This window comes from Tursiops truncatus, chromosome 6 (assembly GCF_011762595.2).
Source record: "Tursiops truncatus isolate mTurTru1 chromosome 6, mTurTru1.mat.Y, whole genome shotgun sequence".
Lineage (NCBI taxonomy): Eukaryota > Metazoa > Chordata > Mammalia > Artiodactyla > Delphinidae > Tursiops > Tursiops truncatus.
This window is the reverse complement of record NC_047039.1, coordinates 18,690,682-18,717,145: the sequence shown is the minus strand read 5'-3', so window position 1 is coordinate 18,717,145 and position 26,464 is coordinate 18,690,682. Positions and strand designations below refer to the sequence as shown.

The 26,464-nt window shown below is 38.2% G+C and overlaps 1 protein-coding gene across 6 annotated transcripts in view; it reads right to left on the bottom strand.

The window, feature by feature from the left end:
- LOC101323315 (uncharacterized) overlaps positions 1 to 26,464 on the bottom strand; it is a 44,068-nt gene that overhangs the window by 13,542 nt on the left and 4,062 nt on the right. The window contains exons 4-5 of one of the 6 annotated variants that reach the window (XR_012332414.1): positions 19,274 to 19,366; positions 2,143 to 2,449 (exon numbers count right to left, since the gene is read on the bottom strand). The exons of 1 other annotated variant lie outside the window; for it this stretch is intronic. Coding sequence is in view for 1 of the 5 variants with exons in the window: in XM_073805871.1 (XP_073661972.1) it covers positions 12,667 to 14,234; positions 19,274 to 19,366 (1,661 nt within the window). In the remaining 4 variants the exon portion in view is untranslated. 4 more of the 6 variants (XR_012332416.1, XM_073805871.1, XR_012332415.1 and 1 more) reach the window with 4 other exon arrangements.

Sequence of the window (26,464 nt, the reverse complement as noted above, 5' to 3'; positions counted from 1 at the left end):
AAAACCTGAGAACTGAGCTTTAGCTAGTCCATGGTGAGGCACCACTCATCAGTGGCTAGCTTAAGTACCAGATAAACACTGCTATTGAAAGGGGAGGCTGGGGGCTTAATGACTCCCAGTTCTGTAATAACAGGGCACAGGACTTCAGGGCCCTGTTTAAGTCAGTATTGGGGTGCTCACCATCTTGACCTGAAGAAGAAGTGTCATTGGCAGCCAGCTGGCCACTCCCAGCAGGAAGGCCAGCAAACTGGGCTTCCTCCATGTGGCATAGATTCATGTAAGTGCATCCATGCCAATAAATAAAGAACCAAGGGGGCCACCATAAGAGGAAGCCATTTGATGTGAGTGGTCCCAACAGTTACATCCGAATGGATTTGACGGTTTTACCAGCAATTCCCTGTAAGTAGTAGGGCTCCCACACTGGGAATTTAGAGGGACTGCCTGGAATGACACTGATATTGGTTCTAACAGGGCCAAAAGAAACCCCTGTATATTTTTATTGTCCCAATTGTCCACCAGAATGGTAACAGGAGCGACTGTCCCCAGCGGATGGGAAAAGCCCTCAGGAGCCACCAATTTTCCAGGATAGGGGCTTAGGTGGCTGGAAGTCCTGGAGGTTAGGGAAGAACACAGAGGGAGCATTAAGGACTGAGGGGGCTTTGTGGCAAGAGGATGGATGGTAGAAAGGGGCTGCAGTGGGAGAATGCTAGTTCTATAGACTGAAATTTAGAGACTGGTTGTTCAGAGATCAAGTGGCCATGATTTCTGAAGTTTCATAACACCCAGTAAAGGTTTGCTGTGTATTTCCCTTGAGGGGTAAAATTAGGATGGGAATTTATTGGGGAGGAAATGGGGAGCCTTTCTCATTGAGGGAAGTTTGCTTGAGGGAGGCCCCTCCAGGACAGTAGGGGCAGAGGGGCATAAGCCTGAAGTATTTGGGTGTCTGGGTGCAAATCTCTCCTCCATGGCTAAAAACCAGGTTCATGTCTGCCGGTGCCTTTTGAATGGTTTTATCAGTCCTAATAAAATGTAACAGTGCCACTCTGTAATTAGGGGGAGTGCCTTGTAAAATTCCTCTGGACTCAGGGTCAAATGGGCCCTCTTCAGGGTTAGAAACAGAGAGGCATTCCTTTGAGTCACTATAGTCATAGAAATGGGACACCCATTGGATCATGCCAATTTTGTGCAGCACAAGATGGGCCTCATCTAATGTTTTCCATTCACTGAGCTTAGCAGTAATCACCACGATGAAAGGTGGGCATGGTGCCAGGCAATAAACACCCAGGTGAGGAGAGGGAGGGCTGGTACGAGTATTAGGGGTTCTTGCCTTCTCTTGTCCTCCCCTACCCGTCACTAGAGGCCTTAATAACCTTATCAGCTTTTTCCTTGGTGGCAGGGGTATCTCATGAGGTGTGTGTTTTGGCTCTGCCCTCATTCGGGGAAAGCCAAGAGGGCTTAGGTTGTGGTATCTCAGAGGAAATGAGCACACAGCCCAGGTGGATCTTTAAGGTCTTTAAGAGGTACTGGCTAGTTGGTACATTTCAGCAGCTGAGAGTAACACTCCAGAGCCCATTCCAAAAACCCGCAACAGTCCATCAGCTCCCTTCTCTCCCCTCTACTGCACCAAAGTTTTAAGTTTTCAATTGAAGATATAATTTCAGATCTCAGTTTGACTTTGAGTTTTTCTCCTGTTACCTGAACCTTATGTGTTGGTATTGGAAATTTCGTGGAGGACTTCCTGTAAGCCCTCTTAGTAAGTGGCTGACTCCCCTTCCTGAGTGTCCCAGTGAAGCACCCAAGAATTAGGGTCTGCCTCCACTAGTGTCTTACACACAGGGTCTTCGGAAAAAGCCCCGAGGCCTCTGGAGAGTAATAACAAAGCCCTGGCCTCTGGCCTGCTGTGCTCCCAAGCCACGCCCAGGAAGTTCCTATAGGGATTTTACATTTATGGAGGAGTTACTGAATCTCCTCCGGAGTTTCAGAAGGCACTGGCACAAGATGCTCAGAACACTTAACAGTTGTCCATTAATTTTTTTTTTTTTTCAACACTGTGTTAGGGATTGGACCCACTGTTTTGTTACAGGGCCCAGCAGTAAGGCCAGGTAATAATCACAAGATTAAGATACATGAAACTAGCCAATATTCAACAAGTCACTCGGTTTATTGCACAAAATTAGCACACATCACTGATTAGTCAAAATAGTTAACGTTCAAAGGGGATAACGAACCACACCAAGGAGAAGTCTAAGAAAGAAATGTCTCAGCACCAGCAGCAATCTCTCTGGTCCAGCAACAGGTCTTGAGACAAGCAAGAGTGGGAAGTTGCCTTCTGCTCCCACAGAGGCTCCAGCAGCATCAGTCGGGAACAGCTCTCAGCAGGGTGGAGTCGGTCCTCCAGCAAAGTGCCTTCAAGTTGCTGAGTTCAGTGGTCTCATTTGAAGGAGCCTGCCTGTAGGACACAGTAGTTACACCCAGGGGGTTGCGTATCTTATGAGTTGCTCCTTCTGTTCTGGTGAAGTCTTTCCTTGGATGTCATCAAATTCCCCATCTCAACTTTTTTTTTTTTAATTCAAGTATAGTTGATTTACAATGTTGTATTAGTTTCTGGTGTACAGCAAAGTGATTCAGTTATACATATATATACACATGTTCTTTTCCATTATGGTTTATTACAGGGTAATGAATATAGTTCCCTGTGCTATACAGTAGGACCTTGTTGTTTACCCATTCTATAGATAATAGTTTGCATCTGCTAATCCCAAACTCCCAATCCATCCCTCCCCCACAGCAACCACATGTCTGTTCTCTATATCTGAGTCAGTGTCTTTTTCATAGATATGTTCATTTGTGTGTATTTCACATTCTATATAGAAGTGATATCACATGGTATTTGTCTTCCTCTTTCTGACTTCACTTAGTATGATAATCTTCAGGTCCATCTATGTTGTTGCAAATGGCATTATTTCATTCTTCTTTATGGCTGAGTAGTATTCATTGTGTAATATATATATATATACACTACATCTTCTGTATCTATTCATCTGTCAATGGATATTTAGGTTGTTTCCATGTCCTAGCTATTATAAATAGTGCTGCTATGAATACAGGGGTACATGTATCTTTTCAAATTAGTTTCATCCCGATATATGCCCACTAGTGGGATTGCTGGCTCATATGGCAAATCTATATTTAGTTTTCCGAGGAACCTCCGTACTGTTTTCCATAGTGGCTGCACCAATTTTCACCCACTGTGTAGGAGGGTTGCACTTTCTCCACACTCCCTCCAGCATCTGTTACTTGCAGACTTTTTAAATGATGGCCATTCTGAGCGGTGTGAGGTGGTATCTCATTTACTTTTAATTTGCATTTCTCTAATAATTAGAGATGATGAGCATCTTTTCATGTGCTTCCTGGCCATCTGTATGTCTTCTTTGGAGAAATGTCTATTTAGGCCTTCTGTCCACTTTTCAATTGGTTTTTTTGTTGTTGTTATTGAGTTTGTATGAGCTGTTCGTATATTTTGGAAATTAAAACCCTATCAGTTGCATCATTTGCAAATATTTCCTCCCAGTCCATATGTTGTCTCTTTGTTTTGTTTATGGTTTCCTTTGTTGTGCAAAAGCTTGTAAGTTTGATTAGGTCCCATTTGTTTATTTTTCCTTTTATTTCTCTTGCCTTGGTAGACTGACCCAGGAAAACATTGTCATGATTTACATCAGAGAACCTTTTGTCTATGTTCTCTTCCAGGAGTTTTATGGTGTCAAATCTTACAGTTAAGTCTTTAAGCCATTTTGAGTTTATTTTTGTGTATGGTGTAAGGGTGTGTTCTAACTTCACTGATCTACATGCAGCTGGCCAGCTTTCCCAGCACGACTTGCTAAAGAGACTGTCTTTCCTCCACTGTATATTCTTGCCTCCGTTGTTGAAGATTAATTGACCATATGTGTGTGGGTTTATTTCTAGGCTCTCTTTTCTGTTCCACTGATCCATGTTTGTTTCTGTGCCTAAAGTAACACTCAATTTATCATACCAAGACATCTACAGTCACATACCAAACATTTCAAAACAACTAATATGTAAGTTCACGTTAGCCACTGTGACTCCATTTAAAATTATTTAACGTAGCTTAAGTCCTATAATTTCACACAAGATGGATCATGATACAAAAGAAATCAAATCATAACACATGATATCCCATCAGGTTGGGGGACAAAGAGTGATGGCAGGGGTGAGGCAGCCACTGAGAGAAAGCAAGTCCTGGTCGAATTTCCCTTTTCTTGGTGCTGTTAGTTTCTGTTGCAAGAATATTTCACTCATCTAGGTTAGGACACAATAGTCCTTGCACCACCTACTGCCTCAGTGGATGCAGGGACAAGTTTCCCTCCACCTTACCTATGGGAATATCCTTTCCTTGTGCCTTTGACCAGAAGCTCCACCTTGTGCAGTGATAACAGCCTTATGCTTCAATCCACCTTCCTCAGCTCTCCTTGGTGTGAGGTGTGGAGGACTCTTGAGTATATGAACAGTTAATTAGGCCTTTATAATTACTGGTCTAATTGTTTTATTAGATCATACAGCCTTGATCATGCAGCTCTGGGAAAACTGTTGAATTATTATGGCAGCTGTGATACTTGGGGATGGGTACTGCTGGCAACACATGGTACAGATAATACACAAAAACAGATAGCAGTGTCATGGACCTCCAGCAAGTGGCTGCTTCCTTTCCAAAGGGTGTTACCCAGCTAGGTTAGCCAATCTCTAAGCCAGTCACAGCTAAAGGGCATTCCCCTCAGTTACTTGCAAGTGCAATCATGCAATCCTGCTGGCTACACCAGCAGGATGTATTGGTCTCATTCTATTGATAGTGAGGTTACTGAGTAGGAATCCCTGAGGCACTCACCTAGGATGTACTATTGGTACCACAGACATTTCTCCTACCAGAGCCAATGCTATGGCTAGACCAATGCTTGTGGTTATTATGATCACAGGATGCACCTGAGCAAGAAATCATCAGGAAGTTCAGAAGAACAAGAGGTCCTGGAGGGTACAGGGCACACCTGAGGGCCACAGAGTGAGTTAGATATACAGGCAGGGAGCGTGGACACGGAGCTCTGCCTTTATTAGGGTCTGGGGTTGGCTGCGTGTCTATGCTTTTGTGGGTTCACTTTTTCTTGGCAAATTTAAAGTATAAGAGCAGGAATTAGGGTGCAGAAAGGGAGAAGCAGGGTCATTCAAAAGGATAGTTACCTAGGTTACACAGGGCTTTCTAAAAGGGGAACTTCATGGGTTGAGGTTGCCTGGTCCCTCATCTACTTAATTTGCTAATATCTGTGTTACACAGCTGGCAATATGTTTATTTGAAATGGATGTCTCTGAATGGATTCCTCAACAATCAAAAAGTTTTTCCACTCTGTTCTACAAGTTTATTAATTTTGATCCAATTTCTTTATAATATATGGGCATAATCACATCCTTGTGTGAGTTTTGGTAGACTGTCTTATATGAAGTTATATTTTATGAAACTGGTTCATTTCACCTAAGGTATACAAATTGAGGGCATATAGTTGTTCGTAATATTCCTTCATTTTCCTTTTAATTTATATGGATTTAGTAGTGATGGTCCCTCTTTGACTTCTGGTACTAGTAATTTGTGTCTTCTCTCTTTCCTTGCTTAGCCTGGCTCAAGGTTTATTGATTGTCTTATCTCTTCAAACAACCAGCTTTTGGTTTTGTTGATTTTTCTCTACAGTCGTTCTCTACTCAATTTAATTGATATCTGCTCTATTTTTTATTTCTTTTATCCAGCTTGATTTAGGTCTGAATTGTTGTTCTAGGTCTAGTTTCATAAGGTGAAAACACATACCTATTTTTCATACTCCTGGTGTGTTTTCAATGAAATACCTACCTAGAACTGACTGTGCAAATCTTAACTCTGTAATCCATATATTGTCTGACTTTTTAATTAGTATGATGGAGTCCCACATAGTGTACTCTGACTTTTCCAGGTTTGGTAAATGACACAACATTTGAAAACATGGACTTGTTACCAGACTGCATGTGCAGTTGTCTCAGGTCTCCTGTGGGACACTGGGTAGGACACAAACTCTGTAGCACTGTATGTTTATCTGAAAAACGTGTATAATGTATTATCAACCTCATAGGGCTATTATGAAGTATGAAGACGTTAATCTATTGGATTGGCCAACAGGTTCTTTCAGCTCTTCCTGTAAGATGGCTCCAGTAGAACTTAGCTGTCTTTAACTTCATTTGAAACAATTTTGTTAGACTGTATGTGACAGCTGTCATATCATCTTGCATTTAAAAAAAGATTTATCAAAGTTGGTGAATTTTTGTGCAGCCATTTTAATACTGAAAATGGGTTTTAAAAAAGCAACATTTTCAGCATGTTATGCTTTATTATTTTGATAAAGGTAAAAATGCAACTGAAATGCAAAAAAAGATTTGTGCACTGTATGGAGAAGGTGCTGTGACTGATCGACCATATCAAAAGTGGTTTGCAAAGTTTTGTGCTGGAGATTTCTCGCAGGAGGATGCTCCACGGTTGGGTAGATCAATTGAAGTTGATAGCGATCAAATAGAGACATTAACTGAGAACAATCAACATTATACCACATGGGAGACAGCTGACATACTCAAAATATCCAGATCAAGCACTGAAAATCATTTGCACCAGCTTGGTATGATCATTGCTTTTCTGTTTGGGTTCCACACAAGTTAAGCGAGAAAAACCTACTTGACCATATTTCTGCACGCAATTCTCTACTTAAACGTAATGAAAACGTTTTGTTTTTAAAACAAATTGTGATGGACGGGTGATGAAAAGTGGATACTGTACAATAATGTGGAACAGAAGAGATCACGGGGCAAGAGAAATGAACCACCACCAACCACACCAAAGGCCAGTCTTCATCCAAAGAAGTTGATGTGTATTTGGTGGGATTGGAAGGGAGTCCTCTATTATGAGTTCCATCTGGAAAACCAAATGATTAATTCCAACAAGTACTGCTCCCAATTAGACCAACTGAAAGCAGCACTCAACGAAAAGCATCCAGAATTAGCCAACAGAAAACACATAATCTTCCATCAGGATAATGCAAGACCACATGTTTCTTTGATGACCAGGCAAAAGCTGTTACAGCTTGGCTGGGAAGTTCTGATTCATCTTCCTTATTCACCAGACATTGCACCTTTGGATTTCCATTTATTTTAGTCTTTACAAAATTCTCTTAATGGAAAAATTTCAATTCCCTGGAAGACTGTAAAAGGTACCTGGAACAGTTCTTTGCTCAAAAAGATAAAAAGTTTTGAGAAGATGAAATTATGAAGTTGCCTGAAAAATGGCAAAATGTAGTGGAACAAAAGGGTGAATACGTTGTTCAATAAAGTTCTTGGTGAAATGAAAAATGTGTCTTTTAGTTTAACTTAAAACCAAAGGCACTTTTTGGCCAACCCAATATATAAAGGGAGTGGAAACACACCATTGTAAGTGTTTTACAAGTGTTAGGTGGTGTTACTATCATCAAATATACACGGAAGATAAGATAGGAAGTTTTAACAGATTCAGTTCATTGGCTGTCCAGGATCCAATCCCTGCTTATTCGTCGGGGGGTGGGGGGTGGGGGTGGGGGGGCAGACAAACATCTGCCCCAGAAGATATAGAGTTAAGGCCTATTAGCTGGATGAACCTGGGAATACACATCAAGCCTGTGGGCATCATAGTTTCTCTCCTGGGTTTACTCCAGCCACCTCCAGATGGTCCACTTGCCTCTAATCTTAGCATCTTTAATCCATTTTCTGCAAAACAGTCACAATGACCTTTTAAAAAATGCAGTGTCTTTAGACTTCTTGGCTGCTAGTGACAGAGTACTTAGTACCCAACTGGTACTAATTCAGCCAAAAACAACTGTATAAACGAACAAAATATGTCACACAAGTATTTTCAGTCATGCACAACTAGGCAATTGTTTTTTGTTATGGGGGCACATTCTTGATCCGTAGAAATTATCTAAACTAAAGATCAGATAGAGAAATAGGCTGAGAAACAAGTGAATACTTTATCAGTGATCTGTGAGAAAATACTAGTGATCAAATGTGTGTGGTTAAGAGACGGAAAAATGATAAAATATTTGAAGAAATAATTCTTGAAAATTTCCAAAATTTGGTGAAGAAATTACGTTTTGTATCCAAGAATCTCAAAATCAAAGCAACATAAATGTGAAGAAAATATGTAGGTACACAACAGAAAAGCTTCAAAACCTAAACATAAAGAGAAAAATTTTAAAGCAGCCAGAGGGTTTTCTGAGGCTAACCACTGAGGTGTGTTGGATAATCTACTTATATTAAAAAAGAGAAAACAAAACAACAGCAAAATAACTGATTTAACTGGATAAAGTTGTCTTTAAAATATTATTAAGTTTCTGGATATTGCCTGAAGGGCATATCACAAAGTGAAAAACATACATTCAAGAAAATCTAAACTAAGAATGGCCAGAGTCTGAAATATGAATGCACTACTCTCCCCTTCCCTCACCCCACAGATCTTTGCTGTGGGCATGGTAATCTGAGCAAAGTCAAACCAGCAAATGGGCTCCATTCCCCCATTTCAGAATTCTGCATTTTTACCTCAGGAGGGACAGGACACTGAAATTTCTCATTTCTGCCTGCCCGGGGTTGCAGAAGCTACTTCTTACAAACATGACAATGAATATCCCCCCCCAGACAGTACACATGGGATGAAAGCTGTACTCCTGGTACATTGTGTCAAGATTATTTGAGTCCAAGCCTAGCAGTATTATCAAAAACTGTGAAGACTGCTCTGGTTTCTACTCCAACATGTAAAAAAGTCAGAAACTGTCAGTCCCATCTATACAACAATGAAGAAAATCTAACAAAGTGAACAACACTTCTAAGACAACAGAGGTCACTGGGAGAACAAATGCCCCAAGAAAGGTGAATACAGAGAAACACAGCTTGCCAAGAGAAGAAGCTGCTAGAGCCAGAAACTGGTAGGTAAATATAATCAAACTGCTGGAGCTTGAGTATGGACTAGCTTGAGATTTAGAAACTCCCGTGAGCCTATTCTTAGGGGAAGTGCCAGACGTTCATGAGTTTTACCTCAAGGAGCCCCACCAAGTTCTCCTGATGACGGTCAGAGAAAAATCCCCTCGTGTTTCCAGCAGGGAGGGGGAAAAGGAGCCATTTTTAATATATCCAGAGCATACTGTTCTGTGCCTGTTCTTAAGAGAAATTACTCTGAGTTAATCTAACTCATGTAGGGGAAGGAAAACACTCAACGCCAAGCCTCCCTGTTTCTCACACCTACAGGAAACAAAAAGCTGAGAAGCACTTGAGAAGGATACATCCCAGGGGCACAGGTCAAGTAAAAGACTGATAGGTAATCATAGACTGCTTCCCCTCCCCCCACACCTATCAACTCATTAACAGGATTCTTGCATAAAAGAGGATTACAGCTGAAAGAACTGCAAGATTTAGACTCTGAGGAGGAAATTCTAGGGAAACTCAAAGACAATCAAGAACAGAAAAACAAGCATATTAGAGGAAATTGATTTAGACACCTACAGGTATAGCAAACAGTGAACATGCAGTGAACATGCCAGCATAAATCTTACCAAGATAAACATTAACCCTCCCACTGAAGTCCTATTTATCTTAGTTTCTGGACCCAATAAATCATGTCTGCCTTTCAACAAAAAATTACAATGTATCAGAAGAGAAGAAAAAAACACAGTATGAAGATACAAAGCAAGCAAGAGAACGAGACTTAGATATGACAGATTTGGGAATTATCAGATGGAATTTAAAAATATGATTAATATGCTAAAACCTCTCTTGCAAAAATGGACAACATGCAAGAACAAATGGACATTAGAAGAACAGAGATTAAAATTCTAGGAAAGAACCTAAGGGAAAAACTAGTAATTAAAAAGAGTGCAGCAGAAATGAAGATACCTTTGATGGGCTCCCAAGTAGCCTGGACACAGTAGAGGAACAATAAATGAACTTCAAGACGGAAACATCAGAAATTGAAATGCAAGAGGAAAAAATGGAAGAAAAGAAAAGGACAAAACACCTACGGAATGTGAGAACAATTACAAAGGAAGGAACGTACATATAATTAGGATTCCAGAAGGAGAAAAAAGAAACAAATTAGGGGAGTTCCCTGGTGGTCCAGTATTAGGACTCGGCACTTTCTGCCATGGCCTGGGTTCAATCCCTGGTCAGGGAATTAAGATCCCGCAAGCCGCGTGGATCTTAACAAAAAATAAACAACAAAAAATAATGGCTGAATTTTTCAAAATTAGTGACACACTCCCACCACAGATCCAGGAGGCCAGAGAATACCAGGCCATATATAAATAAAAATATCTAGATATATCCTGTTCAAGCATCCAGCATACGGAGTATTATTTGAAGGCTACTTGAATTACTTTTAAGTGTGTACTGTACTCTGGGGCAACCACTAAAGCTTTAAAAGTTATAACTGATATGCCAAGAAGAAAGAAAATGCAATCATATAAAATACACAGTTAAAATTATATAAGGAAGAAAAAGAGAAGAATGAAAAAGTACAATGAATAGACAATATTTTAAAACATGACAGATATATGTGAATTATCTAAATGTACTAATGAAAAAACAATCTCAGAGTGGATTTAAAAAAGACCCAAAATGCTACCTGTACAAAACCCCTATGAATATAAAAAGAAATATATTAAAGTAAAGGGATGAAGAAAAAAATGTCATACTAACACAAACCAAAAGAAAACTAGAGTAGCTTTATTACTTTCAGACAAAGCCAACTTTAAGAAAGGAAAGTTATCAGGAATAAAGAGGAGCATTACATAACGATAAAGGAGTAAAGACAAGAAGGAGATATAACAGTCCTTAAGAGTGTGTGCCTAAAAACAGATCATCCAAATTGGTGAGGCAAGAACTGATAACAATTATAGTCTGAGATTTCAACAAACTTCCATTTGTACTTCATGGATTCATCAGTCAAAACAAGGACATAGCAGAACTGAGCAGCACCATCAGTCAATGGGATCTAATCAACATTTATAGAATACTTTATTCTACAACAGCAGAATACACATTTTTAAGCTCAGATAGCACTTTGATTGAGATAGGAAACAGTCTGGGTCAGAAAGCACAATTCAACAAATTTAAGAGCAGAAATCATACAAAACATTTTCACATATGACAAGACAATGAAGCTAATCATTAATAAATCATGGCTATAAATACCAGAATATTTGCAGATTGAACAACACATTTCTAAATAACGTGTGGGTCAAAAAACTCCCAGATAATTTTAAAATATTTTGAACTAAAAGAGAAGGAAAATACAACTTCTTTTTCTGTTTACAGGGTAAATAGTGAGTACCACTGTTCACAGCAACTCCTCGATTGAATCAGATTTGTTCTCCAAACAACTGTGCTTATGACTTTTGCATAGTGAATCTAATGTTCACACTAAATGCACTGCTGACCTTGAGACAATAAAAGTCTTGCAGAAAACACTGTTTGGCTTCTTTCTTGAAGAGGCAATTCAGTAACAATAGTCTTCCTTATATACGCTGACCAGAAGACAGTAAGAAAAAATAGGAACATATGTTTTTTTTTTTTCTTGTGATAAGCGGGCCTCTCACTGTTGTGGCCTCTCCCGTTGCGGAGCACAGGCTCCAGACGTGCAGGCTCGGTGGCCATGGCTCACGGGCGCAGCTGCTCCGCAGCACGTGGGATCTTCCTGCACCGGGGCATGAACCCGTGTCCCCTGCATCGGCAGGCGGACTGTCAACCACTGCGCCACCAGGGAAGCCCAGAACATATGTATTTTAATTAACCAAATGTATCCTCTAACATATTTACATGATGATGGTTTTTGCATAAAAAGTGCATAATTCCCACAACCCTCATGTTGGATTCCAGTACAATTAAATTGAAGGTAGTCTTTGGGGAGAGAAGTTTTCCTCATCCATTACCTTCACAGGAATTTTTTTCTGTGTAAATTTCTAACACCCATTGAGTAGTCTGGTGGAAAGACTGTTCATAAGTGATTAATTTCAAGGATTTACCACTTGTGTGAGTCCTCTAATGTCCAATGAGGGCTGAAATCTGGTTGAAACACTATCCATACACAATACACATGAGGGATTTCTCTGTGAGTTTTGTTGATTGATGGTTGATTTCTCAAAGGGAAAATTTCCAGGTTTATTATATTCATTGATCTTCCCCTGAGTCCTCTGATGCTGCACTTCCAGTCAAAGTTTCCCCATATCCATTACATTCATAGGGTTTCCCCCACATGGGGACTGACGTACTCTGAGGTTGTTTGTAGATGAAAACGTTCCCACGTTCATTAATAATAGGATTTCTCCCCAGTGTGAGTTCTCTGAAGTGTTTAGGACTGGCATTTGGCTAAAAGCTTTTTCACATTCAACCCATTCACAGGGTTTCTCCCGTGTGAATTCTATGATGCAGAGGTAGATGAGAATTTCTCTTGAAGGACTTTCCACCCTTGTTACACTCCTAAGGTTTCTGTCCTGTGTGAATTCTCTGATGCCAAGTGAAGTGAAACTTCCTAGAGAGAGATATTTCACACGTATTACATTCATAGGGTTTCTCTCATGTGTGGACCCTCTGATGTAACCTGAGGTTGACTTTATAGGTGAAAACTTTCCGACATTCATTACATCCATAGGGTTTCTCCCCAGTGTGAATTCTCTGATGTCTACTTAGTAATGACTTCCAGTTAAAAGCCTTCCCACATTGAATACATACATAGGGTTTCTCCCCTGTATGATTTCTCTGATGCTCAATGAGGTTAGACTTTCTATAGAAGGACTTTCCACATTTGTTACACTCATAGGGTTTCTCCCCTGTGTGACTTCTCTCATGCTCAGTGAGGTTAGTCTTTCTATAGAAGGACTTTCCACATTTGTTACACTCATAGGGTTTCTCCCCTGTGTGACTTCTCTGATGCTCAGCGAGGTAAGACTTTGTATAGAAGGATTTTCCACATTTGTTACACTCATAGGGTTTCTCCCCTGTGTGACTTCTCTGATGCAGAACGAGGTAAGACTTTCTATAGAAGGATTTTCTACATCTGTTACACTCATAGGGTTTCTCCCCAGTGTGAATTCTGTGATGCTCAGTGAGGTAACTCTTTCTATGGAAGGATTTTCCACATTTATTACAATCATAGGGTTTCTCCCCTGTGTGACTTCTCTGATGATCACTGAGGTAACTTTTTCTATTGAAGGATTTTCCACATTTATTACACTCGTAGGGTTTCTCTCCCGTGTGAGTACGCTGATGTATTTTTAGGGATGACTTATGTCTAAAAGTTTTCCCACATTTATTACAGTCATAGGCTTTCTCCCCTGTGTGAATTCTCTGATGCACAATGAGGTATGACTTCCTACAGACAGATTTTCCACACTCACCACATTCATAGCGTTTCGCCCCTGTGTGACGTCTCTGATGTTTTCTGAGGTATGATATGTGGGTAAAAGCTTTCCCACATTCAGTACATTCATGGCGTTTCTCCCCTGCGTGACTTTTCTGATGCTCAGTGAGGTGAGAATTTCTATAGAAGGCTTTTCCACATTTACTACACTCATAGGGTTTCTCCCCTGTGTGAGTTCTCTGATGTCTTTTTAGGGTTGATTTATGGCCATAAGCTTTCCCACATTCAATACATTCATAGGGTTTCTCCCCTATGCAACTTCTCTGATGTTCTCTGAGGTATGACATGTGGGTAAAAGTTTTCTCACATTCATTGCATGCATAAGGTCTCTCCCCACTATGAGTTCTCTGATGTCCAATGAGGTATGACTTCCTAGAGAAGGATTTTCCACATTCTTCATAGGGTTTCACACTCATTTGAGTTCTCTGATGTACAGTAAAGGTAGTCTGAGGGTATAAGGTTTGCCAAAATATGGTATCATCACAGAAGCTCCTCTTTGTGTCAAGTTTCTGGGATATGGTAAGGGCTGCATTAGGGCTTAAGTTACTTCCAATTTCAAAGGGCTTTATTTCTGAGTGAGTGCTCTGATGTTCTCTGCAGTGTGACTTCTGGCTTAAAGTTTTCTCACCTGTGTCTGTATTCTGAAGTTGAGTAAAAAAGTCTTGCTGCAAATATTTTCCTTGAATTGCCAGGCTTTTCTCTAAGAGGTTATCAAGTTTGCAGTCTTATAAAATAAAGAAAATAAAAATGCCTTATAAGCCTTAAAACACATTTCTTATAGGATGCAGCCTTTACATATATGCCCTATATTGTATTTGACTCTTTTTCTAGCCACCACATCTTCCCAAAATAAATAAATTCCAAATGTATGTTTCCTATACTCCTTGAGAAAAAAGGACACCAAAATTATGATGATTGTCTGTCTCTATATAGCTGGCATTTTAAAAATAAGGAAATGAACAGTAAATAGCTAATAGAGGACTCTCAAAAGTGATTCACTTGGGCAACTGGAAAATGAGACACTGGGATGACTGATTATTAGCAGTAAGTAGAACTACAAGAAAAATCAGTCAGTAAGGGTTTTCAAACAATATATCAGAGAAGGGATTGGACTGAGGAAGAATATCAATGTCTAGGTCTTTATACTTCCAACTAAAGATTATGATGGTAGGAACTTATTAGTCTACAAGCTTCCAGCTGGAGTTCCCTCTGTTCTATTCTACACATCAACACTGAAATAAATTCATAATTGAACTGATTTTCTTCTGATTAAAGAAACAATTCTATAGCTCAAGCTCAAATCCTCCTGGAGTTATTCACAGAATTACAAATGTACAAGAAGGGTAAAACCATATATTGACCTGGAATGAATTCACTTCTATATGCTGGCTCTGATGCCTTAGTTTATTATATCAGTGCTGGTAAACAACAAACTTCTCTTGAATATCAAATCACAAGTTTTCCCTTTCATTATGATCACTCACTCTCCTGAAACTAGTTTTTTTGTTTTGTTTTTGCTTTTTGCCACACTGCACTACATGCAGGATCTTAGTTCCCTGACCAGGGATCAAACCTGTGCCCCCTGCAGTCTTAACCACTGGACCACCAAGGAATTCCCCCTAAAACTAGTCCTAACCAGGACTAATCTCTATGTAGGATCTCAGTTCCCTGACCAGGGATCAAACCTGTGCCCCCTGCAGTCTTAACCACTGGACCACCAAGGAATTCCCCCTAAAACTAGTCTTAACCAGGACTAATCTCTATGTAAGCATTCCATCTACTTCTGAACATACAGCTTCTATTAACTGAGATCCTTTAATATCACGTTTCAACCTGTTTCCAAAAGCCTATTTAGAAATGTACAGTTTATTCATTTCTCATAAAAGTTTCTTTCATATATTTGACTGCTCTTACCTAGGTTATTTTCACTTTCTACATAAAATGCCAGCCCTATGCTAAAACCTAAGATGGCACTGAACGCACTGCTCTAAATACAACAGATAAAAAGAGTTAAGTGGCATCATTTTGGAAAATAACCTTTTTTACCAACTTCAGGCACATGAGATATTCTAGCTATCATTCCACAACTCCACGATATTTTCCAATCTAACCTGGCCAGGCTATTTGTCTCTCGTCAGTGGTTCCTTAACAACAATAATATTTTTCATTTTCAACAATTATCTTCTACCCACATCCTTTCTCTACATAACCCTACATCCCAACTTAAGGACTAACAATTAATCTAGATATTTTTTAAGGCAATGCTATTCTCTAAACTTGACCAAGAAAATACCTTCTAAGAGGTTCCCACCAGTAATTTACACTCTCACAATACATGCTGCCTATACCATTTATCTTAACAATGAATACCTGGAGAGCACACATGCACATTGAGGCACACATTTTTAAGTAAATTACCATCATTCAATCAGGATGCATCTTAAAATTTATGGCATGTCCACAGTTTTTTAGCTATCCCTAAAATAATGGTTTGTCTCTCAACTGATACCAGTTTAGATCCTATAAAATATATTTCATGCAGCTTTGTGCTCCTAAATCTGGAACAGAACTCTCATTCTGTGATTATTTTTGCACCCCTCTGTGATATAAAATAAATCAGTTGTCTTTAAAAGTGCAGTATGTGTCAGAGCTACCCAGACCACTCTTGGTTACACTGGCTCAGGCTCAATGCCAATATACAGGATGATTCAGAAGTCAAAGAAATTTGACTGGTGCATCGATAAACATGAAATACCTCTCACCTACCTGGCTCTATTGTCAACCCTAATGTAACTGTACAAAATTAATTATATATTACATCCTAGAGGAGGGAAGAATAGGGAATATTCTTTTTTGGTGCATTACAATACACCAAATTATTTATACACACACACATTAGTTTTACGTATATCTTAATTTGTGTATGTGTGTGTTTTAACATTCTTATTCCAAATAATGAGGCACTATTCAGTTTATTATGTTTCTGACCATTATTTGTATGGCATTTTTCTACCTATAAACATCTTCTGCTTGATTTCATATGCACAATTTTCATTTTAGATTCATAGACCATGATTGCCCTACAGTGTACCATGTTCCGTTTTATTGCTACATCATGATTTAGTTTTAAGTTCACTTGTGAATAAGTATTGAGGTTCTTTGCAGATTTGAGCTTTTTATAAATGTTGTATGAAGAAAGTCTTATTTTTGTCTCCCAGTGAAATGTAGGAAACTCTAGAAGATAAATCTGGGAGTGAAACTGCTGAGTCATGGGGAACAGGTATGTTAAACTTTTTTTTTTTTTTTAATATTTATTTATTTGGCTGTGCCAGGTCTTAGTTGCAGCATGCGAGATCTTTGTTGCGGCGTGTGGGATCTTCAGTTGTGGCATGCTGGATCTTTTAGTTGTGGCATGTGAACTCTTAGTTGTGGCATGTGGGACCTAGCTCCCCGATCAGGGATTGAACCCAGGTCCCCTGCATTGGGAGCAGAGTCTTAGCCACTAGACCACCAGGGAAGTCCCAGGCATGTTAAACTTTAAAGAAAATGCTAATCTGTTTTCCCAAATACTTACACCAATTAATTCTGCTACCTGCCTTGTAGATGCTTCCCTACATGATATCCTCATACTCTTGGAGTCATAAGACCTCTTCATGTTTGAGAATTGAGTGGGTATAAAATCATACTATATGAGATCCAATCTGAATTTGTACTTCCCACATTACCCAAATTGAGCACTTTTTCTCATAAATTCCATTTATTCCCTTCTTTGAGAAATACCTGTTTATGGACTTTGACTTTTTTTTTTAATGGGTTGCTTGACTTTTTACTCACAATTTCAGTAGTTTAACACTTAACATACATTTGAGTCCCAAGTTTTTGTCTCAGGTGCTGAATCAGTGAATGAAATATTTTAAATATCTGCTCTCAGAGATCTTATATTCCAGTGGAAAGAGACAGACAGAAAACAAAATACCTGGCAATTGTATATTAGGTGATGAGTGGTTGGGAGAAAAATAAAACAGAAGAAAGGACAGGGGTGACATTTTAAATATAATAGTCACAGAAGGCCATACTAAGAAGATACTTGTCTTGAGATCTGAATTCTTTATCTATTATAGAAACAAATCCTTTCTGAAGTACATTTGTAACAAATATCATCTCTCACTGTATGATCTGTCTCCTCACATTTATAAAAATATGAAATTTAGCATAAATATACATACAACTATTCTGTCCATTATAATAATACCACAGAGTGACCACCCATGGAACTATCATCCTCATCAAGAAATAGAATATGACTGTATCAGGGATACTTCAGGACTTTCTTAAGCACAAGTTTCTGCATCATTACAGGTCACGTCACTCATAAAATTTAGAGTAATTGTTTGCTCTCATTTCTGTACTGTTTTACAACTCTCTTTTAGAAGCCTTAAGAATTTGGACGTTTAGAAAAAATATATCCAATATGTGGAGGAGGAAGATGTAACAAAAGCGATGAGATATAATCCTGCTGTTTTTCTCATCGTGAAAAACTAGGAACCAAAATATATGTTTTTAAAATCAAGTAATAGTCATTTTTGATATTCAAAAGCTAAAAATTAAGAGATTATAACAGAAACTAAAGTTGGGTGTTAAAATATGAGACAGAAGAGAAAATAAGCATTTTAGTGTCATAACTGGTTTCATATCAGGTGATTATCAGATACTGTCTAAATAAATAGATGATTAAGCCATTACATGAGATTATAATTTTTTTTTGTGGCCACACCACGTGGCACGTGGGACCTTTGTTCCCTGATGAGGGACCAAACCCATGCCCCCTACAGTGGAAGCACGGAGTCTTAACCACTAGACTGCCAGGGAAGTCCTGAGATTACAATTTTTAAGGTCACTACTTAAGCCAAAGTACAACTTAACTAAATTACCGGGAGAAAAATACACTTATTTTAAAAAGCAAAGGAAACAGGCCTATTACCGAAAAGAGTTTCTGTAACATTACACATAAGTTTGCATTATAGAAGTAATGGACAGTCAATCAATATGAATGGGCTAAGGTCAACTATTAAAAGAAAATGCTATTAGACTGTATCAGAGGCATACCTAAAATTAATTTGGAAAATTAGAAATAAAAAATTGTAAATGAAGTAAACATTTAAAAATAATTCAGGACTCACTGATCTTAGTTAAGGTTCAATTCAATTTTTCAAAGTTAAATTCAAGGTTTAGCATAATGCCAAACAAAGCCTCATGAGTATTATTTTGAAATTTGATCAGCTCATTATTAAAACATGTCATAAAGGTGCTATAATCAATATGAAATGGTACTAGGGTAGAGATAATTAAACAGGCTAGAGAAACAATAGAGAAACCAGGAGCAAACACATAATTTACTGACTCTTGATTTCTATCTAAGGTAGCAGCGCATAAAACTGAAGAAAATTACCCACATGAAAGATCAGTAAATTTTATGTTTGAATGGAAATGCTTATATCATTCATATTTAAAGTTACTATCTACGTAGGTGGATTTCTGTCTTCCATTTTACTGTCTGCAAAGTGAGAACATCAATGTGCTTATATTTTATCCCTTTTCTTACACACTCCCTTACTACATCATATTAGGTCTACTCTTTCTAAACTTCAAGATATCAGTCCTCAAAAGGGGAAGCATTTAAACAATTTCCTGGTGTCCACCTCTAAGTGACCACTTTGGATCCTATTTCCCCTGGAGACCTGTCTACTGTACTCAATAACTCACCTGCATGGCTCTTGCTTAGAATCTCTTCCTCTAACAACAATGGATCATCTTGCTCCAACTTGACGATTACATCTGGTTTTGTTAAACAATACCCTGCAAATGGGAAATAATTTAGGATTTGGATCAGCTGCATTGGCTTTAATGCATATGAATGTGAAGGAAGGAATAGTTCTAGGGAGTAGCATAGTTATGGTGCTCATTTGACCTTTCCTTTGGAGAGGAAACTACAATGTTGTTTTTTCTGAATCTAAAAAGAAATTGATCTCCTTAAACCCCTGAATCATAAGGATACATAACACTGAGTCTACATGTACAGAGGTTTAAATAAGGTTCTGCATAGGAACTTCCAGTCATGGCCATGATGGTGTAAGAGGAATAATAGTACATGCCAAACAACTGGAAACCATACAAAATCAATGAAATAATGACCTTTAGGCATTACACACTGGACAATGGTACTGGAAGACAAGGATCTCTGAGAGAAGAGAAGAAATAGAATTTCTAGGTTATGGTACAGGAAGAAGACACCGAATCACAGCCTGCTGATCTCAGTAACTACAGAAGGCAATGCTGGGAGCTCAGGAAAGCCAAAAAAATTAGAATTTCTGGAGTAAAATATTTCAGAGGAAAGAGGTACACTGAGAGAGAAGCAGGAAGCACTAACAGAAAGGTCACCTTGAATAAAATTCGTATATCCATATAAGAAAACTTCCATCAGTGGAGGAAAAGAACCCAAATGCGATAGGTGGAAAAATTCCCAAAGCGTAAACACAGACAGGATGTTTAGAAAGAGTGGAAAGATCTTCTAATACATGTGGAATACACGAGGTATTAGACACTGTTCACAAAAGAGTATTATTGTCCCACTACTGTGACCAAATTAGTCCTAAAGAATGCTCTAGACCTCAAATAACAAGCAAACATTGAATTAATTTAGTTAATTTGCTTAATTACAAGCCAGCACTTAATGGATTAAAGTTACTCCCAAGTCATTTACTACCGCCCCCCCCAGGAATGCCCTAAAGTATTTAAACAAACACAAGACAATCTAGCAGCCAACAGTGTAAAATTCACAGTATGCATGCAGCACACTATCAAAAGAGACCAAGTATGAAAAGAAGGAAAACATGATTCACGACAAGGAGACAAGTCAATCAATGGGACAGAAGAAGAAATGTAACCTGAGATTAAATTAGCCTCCAAGGACGTTAAAACTGCTATTATTAATACACTCCACATGTTAATGAAGATAGAGAAAACAGGAACATGGTGAGAAAACAAAGTTATAAAAAAAAGTCACAAATTGGAAGTAAAGGCAGGAAAATATATCACCTGGGGGAAAAAACACTGAAAGACTCCAAAAGATTTTGTGCTATGGATCACCAATATTTACATTAGAAATAAAAACTGACACAGATCTCTTTAATAAGACATCTAGGTTCTCCCATGCTCCTGCTCTATTCGTTCTATCATGTCCGGCCACGCAGTTACTTGAAAACTCCATCGTTTACTTGTGAATGGTGAAAAAGGCTAATATCTTAGTGTCATCATCACAATTTTTGACCTCAAAGGCACTCTGAAACGTCACTGGCCTCCTAGGTCAAAGGACTAAACGATCTTAATAAACCTGCCACATTCAGTGCCTCCAAGAATTCCTCATAAATTTCAATGGGCACCCGGCCAACTGAGCACTCTATTAAGTTGTTGTTCTGGGATGATATATGAAAGATTGCACTTCTAACCAATTCCAAGATGATTCAAAAGTCTTTAATATTAGAATAGCAGACATTTCTGTTCCCCTTTGATTTATTCTAAATGGCAGCTTAAAAAAAAAAGTCAATATGCCCAAACATAAGATTTTCAAACTGTTTATACTTATCTTACACATTCAGTGTATCATTCACCTTACCAACTTTCTCAGCTAAAAAAAGGATCCAAAATTAAATATTAAGTTTCAATAGCCCCCAAATCAAATGAGGCTCCTCTTCTCTCCCCAAACCAGTTATTTGGAATTTTGAGCAAACTCAAACAGAACTCAGAGCGCTAGTATATATCGAAAAATATAACGACTTTTTAAGACAAACAAATAAATAAATAAACCCACTGCCAGCTGACCTGATCTAAAAGAAAAGTTAAAATAAGTCATTTAGATTTAAACAAATGATACAAAGTGTAAATTTGAATCTACACAAAGAAATAAAGAGAACTGTAAATGCACGATACGTAAATAAAATATTGTTCTCATTTTAAAAACATATTGAAGTGAAAATAACACTATAAGAAGATAATGCATTATGGGGATTACAAGATATGTAGAAATAAAATCAATAACAACAATAACACAAAGGATGAAAGAAAGTGAAAATAGTCTGTTGTAATATTCTTATGACATAGTTGAAGTAACAAGTATTACTTGAAGGTAGACTGATACTTCAGAGATGTATATTTAGCAACCACTAGAAAACAAAAAGTACATTTCATAGAAGCCAAAAGTGGGTAAAAGAGATTCATTAAAAATAAGCACAAGAAATTCCCTGGCAGTCCAGTGGTTAAGACTCTGCACTTCCACTGCAGAGGACGTGGGTTTGGTCCCTGGTAGGGGAACTAAGATCCTGCATGCCACATGGTGTGGCCAAAAATTAAAAAACAAAAAGCACAGAGAAGCCAGGGAAAAGGAAAGAAAAATAAAGACAGAAAAAAATAGAAGGTATCAACCACAAAGATAACATTAAATATAAGTGATGTGAACATTTCCCTAAAACACAAAAATTGTCAGAGTGAATAAAATCAAGACAACCTTGCTGTTTCTTAGAAACCAACTGTGAATATAAAGACAAAGATAGGTTAGAAATAAAAGGACAGAGAAAAGTATATATCATACGAAGCACACAAGAAGCAAATGAAAGTCTGACTGACTATACAGTACCAAACAAAATTCAGAGAAAGAAATATTACCAGGGATATCAATAAAAACTTCAAAACGCTAAAAGAGAAAATCCACCAAGAGGATGTAATAAGCCTAAGTGGTTTACTACTTAAAAACAGAGTTTCAAAATACACGAAGCAAATCCTATTAAAAAGGAAAGAAGATATAAATAAGTTAGACTTGGATACTCTCATTCCTTTCTCAATATTTAATAGAACAAGTAGATAAGATATTAAAAGGATACAGAAGCTTTAAGCAATACAATCAGCCCACTGGAACTAATCCCTATCTAGAAAAAATACCATTTTCAGTCACATATGGAACATTCCCCAGGATCATATGTTAGGCCCTAAGACAAATTTCAATACATTTAATAAGACTGAATCATGCATGAAATATTATCCAGAGTAACACACAAAAAAGGATATAAAAATTGTAACAGTAAGAAATTATGAAACAAATATTTAGAAAGTAAACAAATTCTACAAAACCAATGGATCAAACAGGAAATTACCAGGCATTTAAAGAAATATCTTGGATTAAATGAAAATAAAAACATAACATCAAAACTTGTGTGATGCAGCTAAAGCAGTTTTCAAAGAAAAATATAGCGTCTTATGCTTACATTAAAAAAGTAAAACCAAGTCTCAATTCATGAGCTTAAATTTTATCATAAAACAGCAAAGAAAGGAAGGGCAACGTAAACCAAATCAGTATAGAAAACCCTGAGGATTCCAAAAATACATAAAGCTCCGAAAGCTAATAACCAGGTTCAACAAGGTTGCAGAATACAAGGAAATATGCAAAACCCAGTTGTATTTCCATGCACTAGCAATGAACAAGCCTAAAATGAAAAATAAAAACAATTTCATTTAAAAGAGCATCAAAAAGAATACAATACTTAAAATAACTTTAACAAAAGTATAAAATTTGACCACTTAAATCTACAGAATATCATTATAATAAATTTTAAAAGTCCTAAATAAATAGAAAGACAGATAATCTCAATGTTCATGGATCAGAAGAGTTAATGTTGTCAAGATGGCAATACTCCAGAAATTGAGCTACAGATTCAATGGAACCACTAACAAAATCACAGCTTTCTTTTACAGAAATTGACAAAGAAAAAAACTGGAGAGCTCACACTTTTCAATTACTCTGTTTACAGAAAACACTACTGTTTCTCATTTATATTATTGTCTCTACTCACAGAATACTTATGTATTCTCAATACTACTTCACTGCTGGTCACTGAGTGTGCAGAGGTTTTTCCCACTACCAAGCAACTCTGCAACACCAGCAAGGTGTTCTACATTCAATTCAGTTCTGACATATCCACTTGGAGTCTGCATCAGATCTCACAGGCTAGGGGTTGAGTCCACAAGACTGCCTCTCCTCACACTTCAGATGCCAATTACAAGCCCAGGTTACTACCTGTGCTACTGACCAACTAGCTATAAATGGGAGGTTCCCACATCCTGGTCCTCAGGTTTAATTTGCTAGAATGGCTCACAGAGCTCAACAGTTTGCTTACTATTAATAGATTGCCAGGTTTATTACAAAGCATACAACTCAGAAACAGCCAGACAAAAAAGCTGCATAGGGCAAAGCTTCCATGCCCTGTCCAGGAGCATCAGCCTCCCACCACCTACAAGTGTTCACCAACAACAAAGCTCTCTGAACCCCACAGTTCAGACATTTTTATGGAGACTTGATTATATAGGAATAATTATTATTAGTAATTAAGTCAATCTCCAGCCCTGCCCCCTCCCTCCCTGCAGGTCAGGGGACGGGCCTGAAAGTCCCAACCCTCTGGTCACTTGATTGGCATTCTTGGCAACAAGCCTATATCCTCAGGGGGTTTCCAAAAGTCACCTCAGTAACATGAACTCAGGCATGGTTGAAAGGGGCTTGCTATGAGTAAGACACCTCGATCTCTCGTATCACTTAAGAAATTGCCAGGGTTTTAGAACTCTGTGCCAGGAACAGGGATTAAGACCAAATATATCTTTCTTATTATAAATCACAATACCATACTATACTATTAAGGTAGTACCGGTGTAAGAATAGACACATTAAGAATAAAAACAGAGAACAATGGAGAATTGAGAGGCCAGAAATAAACCCTTAAATTTACGGACAGTGGTTTCACCAGGAGTAGATTTCATCACAAGAAACCACTTTCTTTGCTTCTTCAAGAAGCAACTCTTCATCCATTAAATTTTTATCATGCGATTGAAGCAATTCAAACATATCTTCAGATTTTACTTCTAATTCTAATTGTTTCTACCACCACATCTGCAGTTACTTCCTCCACTGAAAATTTGAAACTGTCAAAGTCATCCATAAGGGTTGGAACCGACTTCTTCCAAACTCCTGTTCCGGTGGATATTGTGACCTTTTCCCATGTATCAAAAATGTTCTTAATGGCATCTAGAATGGTCAGTCCTTTCCAGAATGTTCTCAATTGACTTTGCCCAGATCTATAGAGGAATCACTATCTATGGCAGCTATGTTTACAAAATATATTTTTTAAATAATAAGACTTGAAAGTCAAAACAACTCAACACATGGGCTGCAGAATGGATGTTGTGTTAGCAAGCATAAGTATACTAATCACATTGTACATCTCCATCAGAGCTCTTGAGTGACCAGGTGCATAATCAATGAGCATGTTTTGAAAGGAATCTTTTTTCTGAGCAGCAGGTCTAACAACAGGTTAGATACTCAGTAAAGTATTTTGTCAACAGATGTGCTGTCATCCAGGCTTTGCTGTTCCACTTACAGAGCACAGGCAAAAGAGATTCAGCATAATTTCTAAAGGCCCTAGAATTTCCAGAATGGTAAATGAGCATTGGCTTCAACTTAAAGTCACCAGCTGTACTAACCCCTAACAAGAGAGTCAGTCTGGGCTTTGAAGCTAGGCATTGACTTCTTCTCTCTACCTTTGAAAGTCCTAGATGGCATCTTGTTCCAATGGAAAAGTATTTCATCTACATTGAAACTCTGTTGTGTAGTGTAGCCACTTTCATTAATCATCTTAACTAGAACTTCTGGATAACTTGCTGCATCTTTTCCATCAGCACTTGGTGATACCCCTTGAACATTCATCTTAAGAGAGACAGCTTCTTTCCTTAACCCCCATGAACCAAACTATACTAGATTCAACCTCTTCTTCTGCAGCTTCCTCGCCTTCCTCAGCCTTCACAGAATTGAAGAGTTAGGGCTGTGCCCTGGATTAGTATTTGGCTTAAGGGAATGTTGTGGCTGGTTTGACCTTTTATCCAGGACACTAAAATGTTCTCCATATCAGCAATTGAGCTGTTTCACTTTCTTATCATTCATGTGTTCACTGGAGTTAGCACTTTTATTTTCCTTCAAGAACTTTTCCATTGCATTCACAACTTAGCTGACAGTTTGGTGCAAGGGGCCTAGCTTTCAGCTGATCTCGGCTTTCAAGGTGCCTTCTTCACCAATAATTTCTAGCTTTTAATTTTAAGTAAGAGACATGCAACTCCTCCTTTCACTTGAACACTTACAGGCCACTGTAGGGTTATTAATTGACCTAATTTCAATATTATTGTGTCTCAGGGAATAGGGAGGCCTGAAGAGAGGGAGAGAGATGGGGGAATGGCCAGTTAGTGGAGCAGTGTGAACACACACAATATTTATCAATTAAGTTTGCCATCTCATATGGGTGCAATTCATGATGCCCCAAAACAATTACAGTATAACATCAAAAATCACAGATCACCATAACAAATAAAATAATGAAAGAGTTTGAAACGTTGTGAGAATTACCAAAACATGACACAGAGATAAAGGTGAGCAAATGCTGTTTGAAAACTGGGAGCAATACATGTGGTCAGACCCAAGGGGTTGCCACAGATTTTCCATTTGTAAAAAACGTAACATCTGGGAAGCCTAATAAAGTGAAGCACAATAAAACCAGGTGTTCTTATAGGTACAAATACTTGCCGTGAGACCCAGAAAACCACAACTAGAGTCTTTACACAAGGGAATGAAAACATGGACTTAAATATCTATAACACCTTTACCTATGATAGCACCAAACTGATAAGGACCTCAGTGTCTTATGAACAACTGAAAATACACGGCATAGAACAAAACACTACTCGTCAATAAAAAGAATAAATACAGATACACACAACAAACATCCATGAATCTCAAAAGAATTAAGCTAAATGAAAGAAGCCATACAAAAAAATAGTACACAACCTTGTATGTGAAATTTCAAAAAAGGC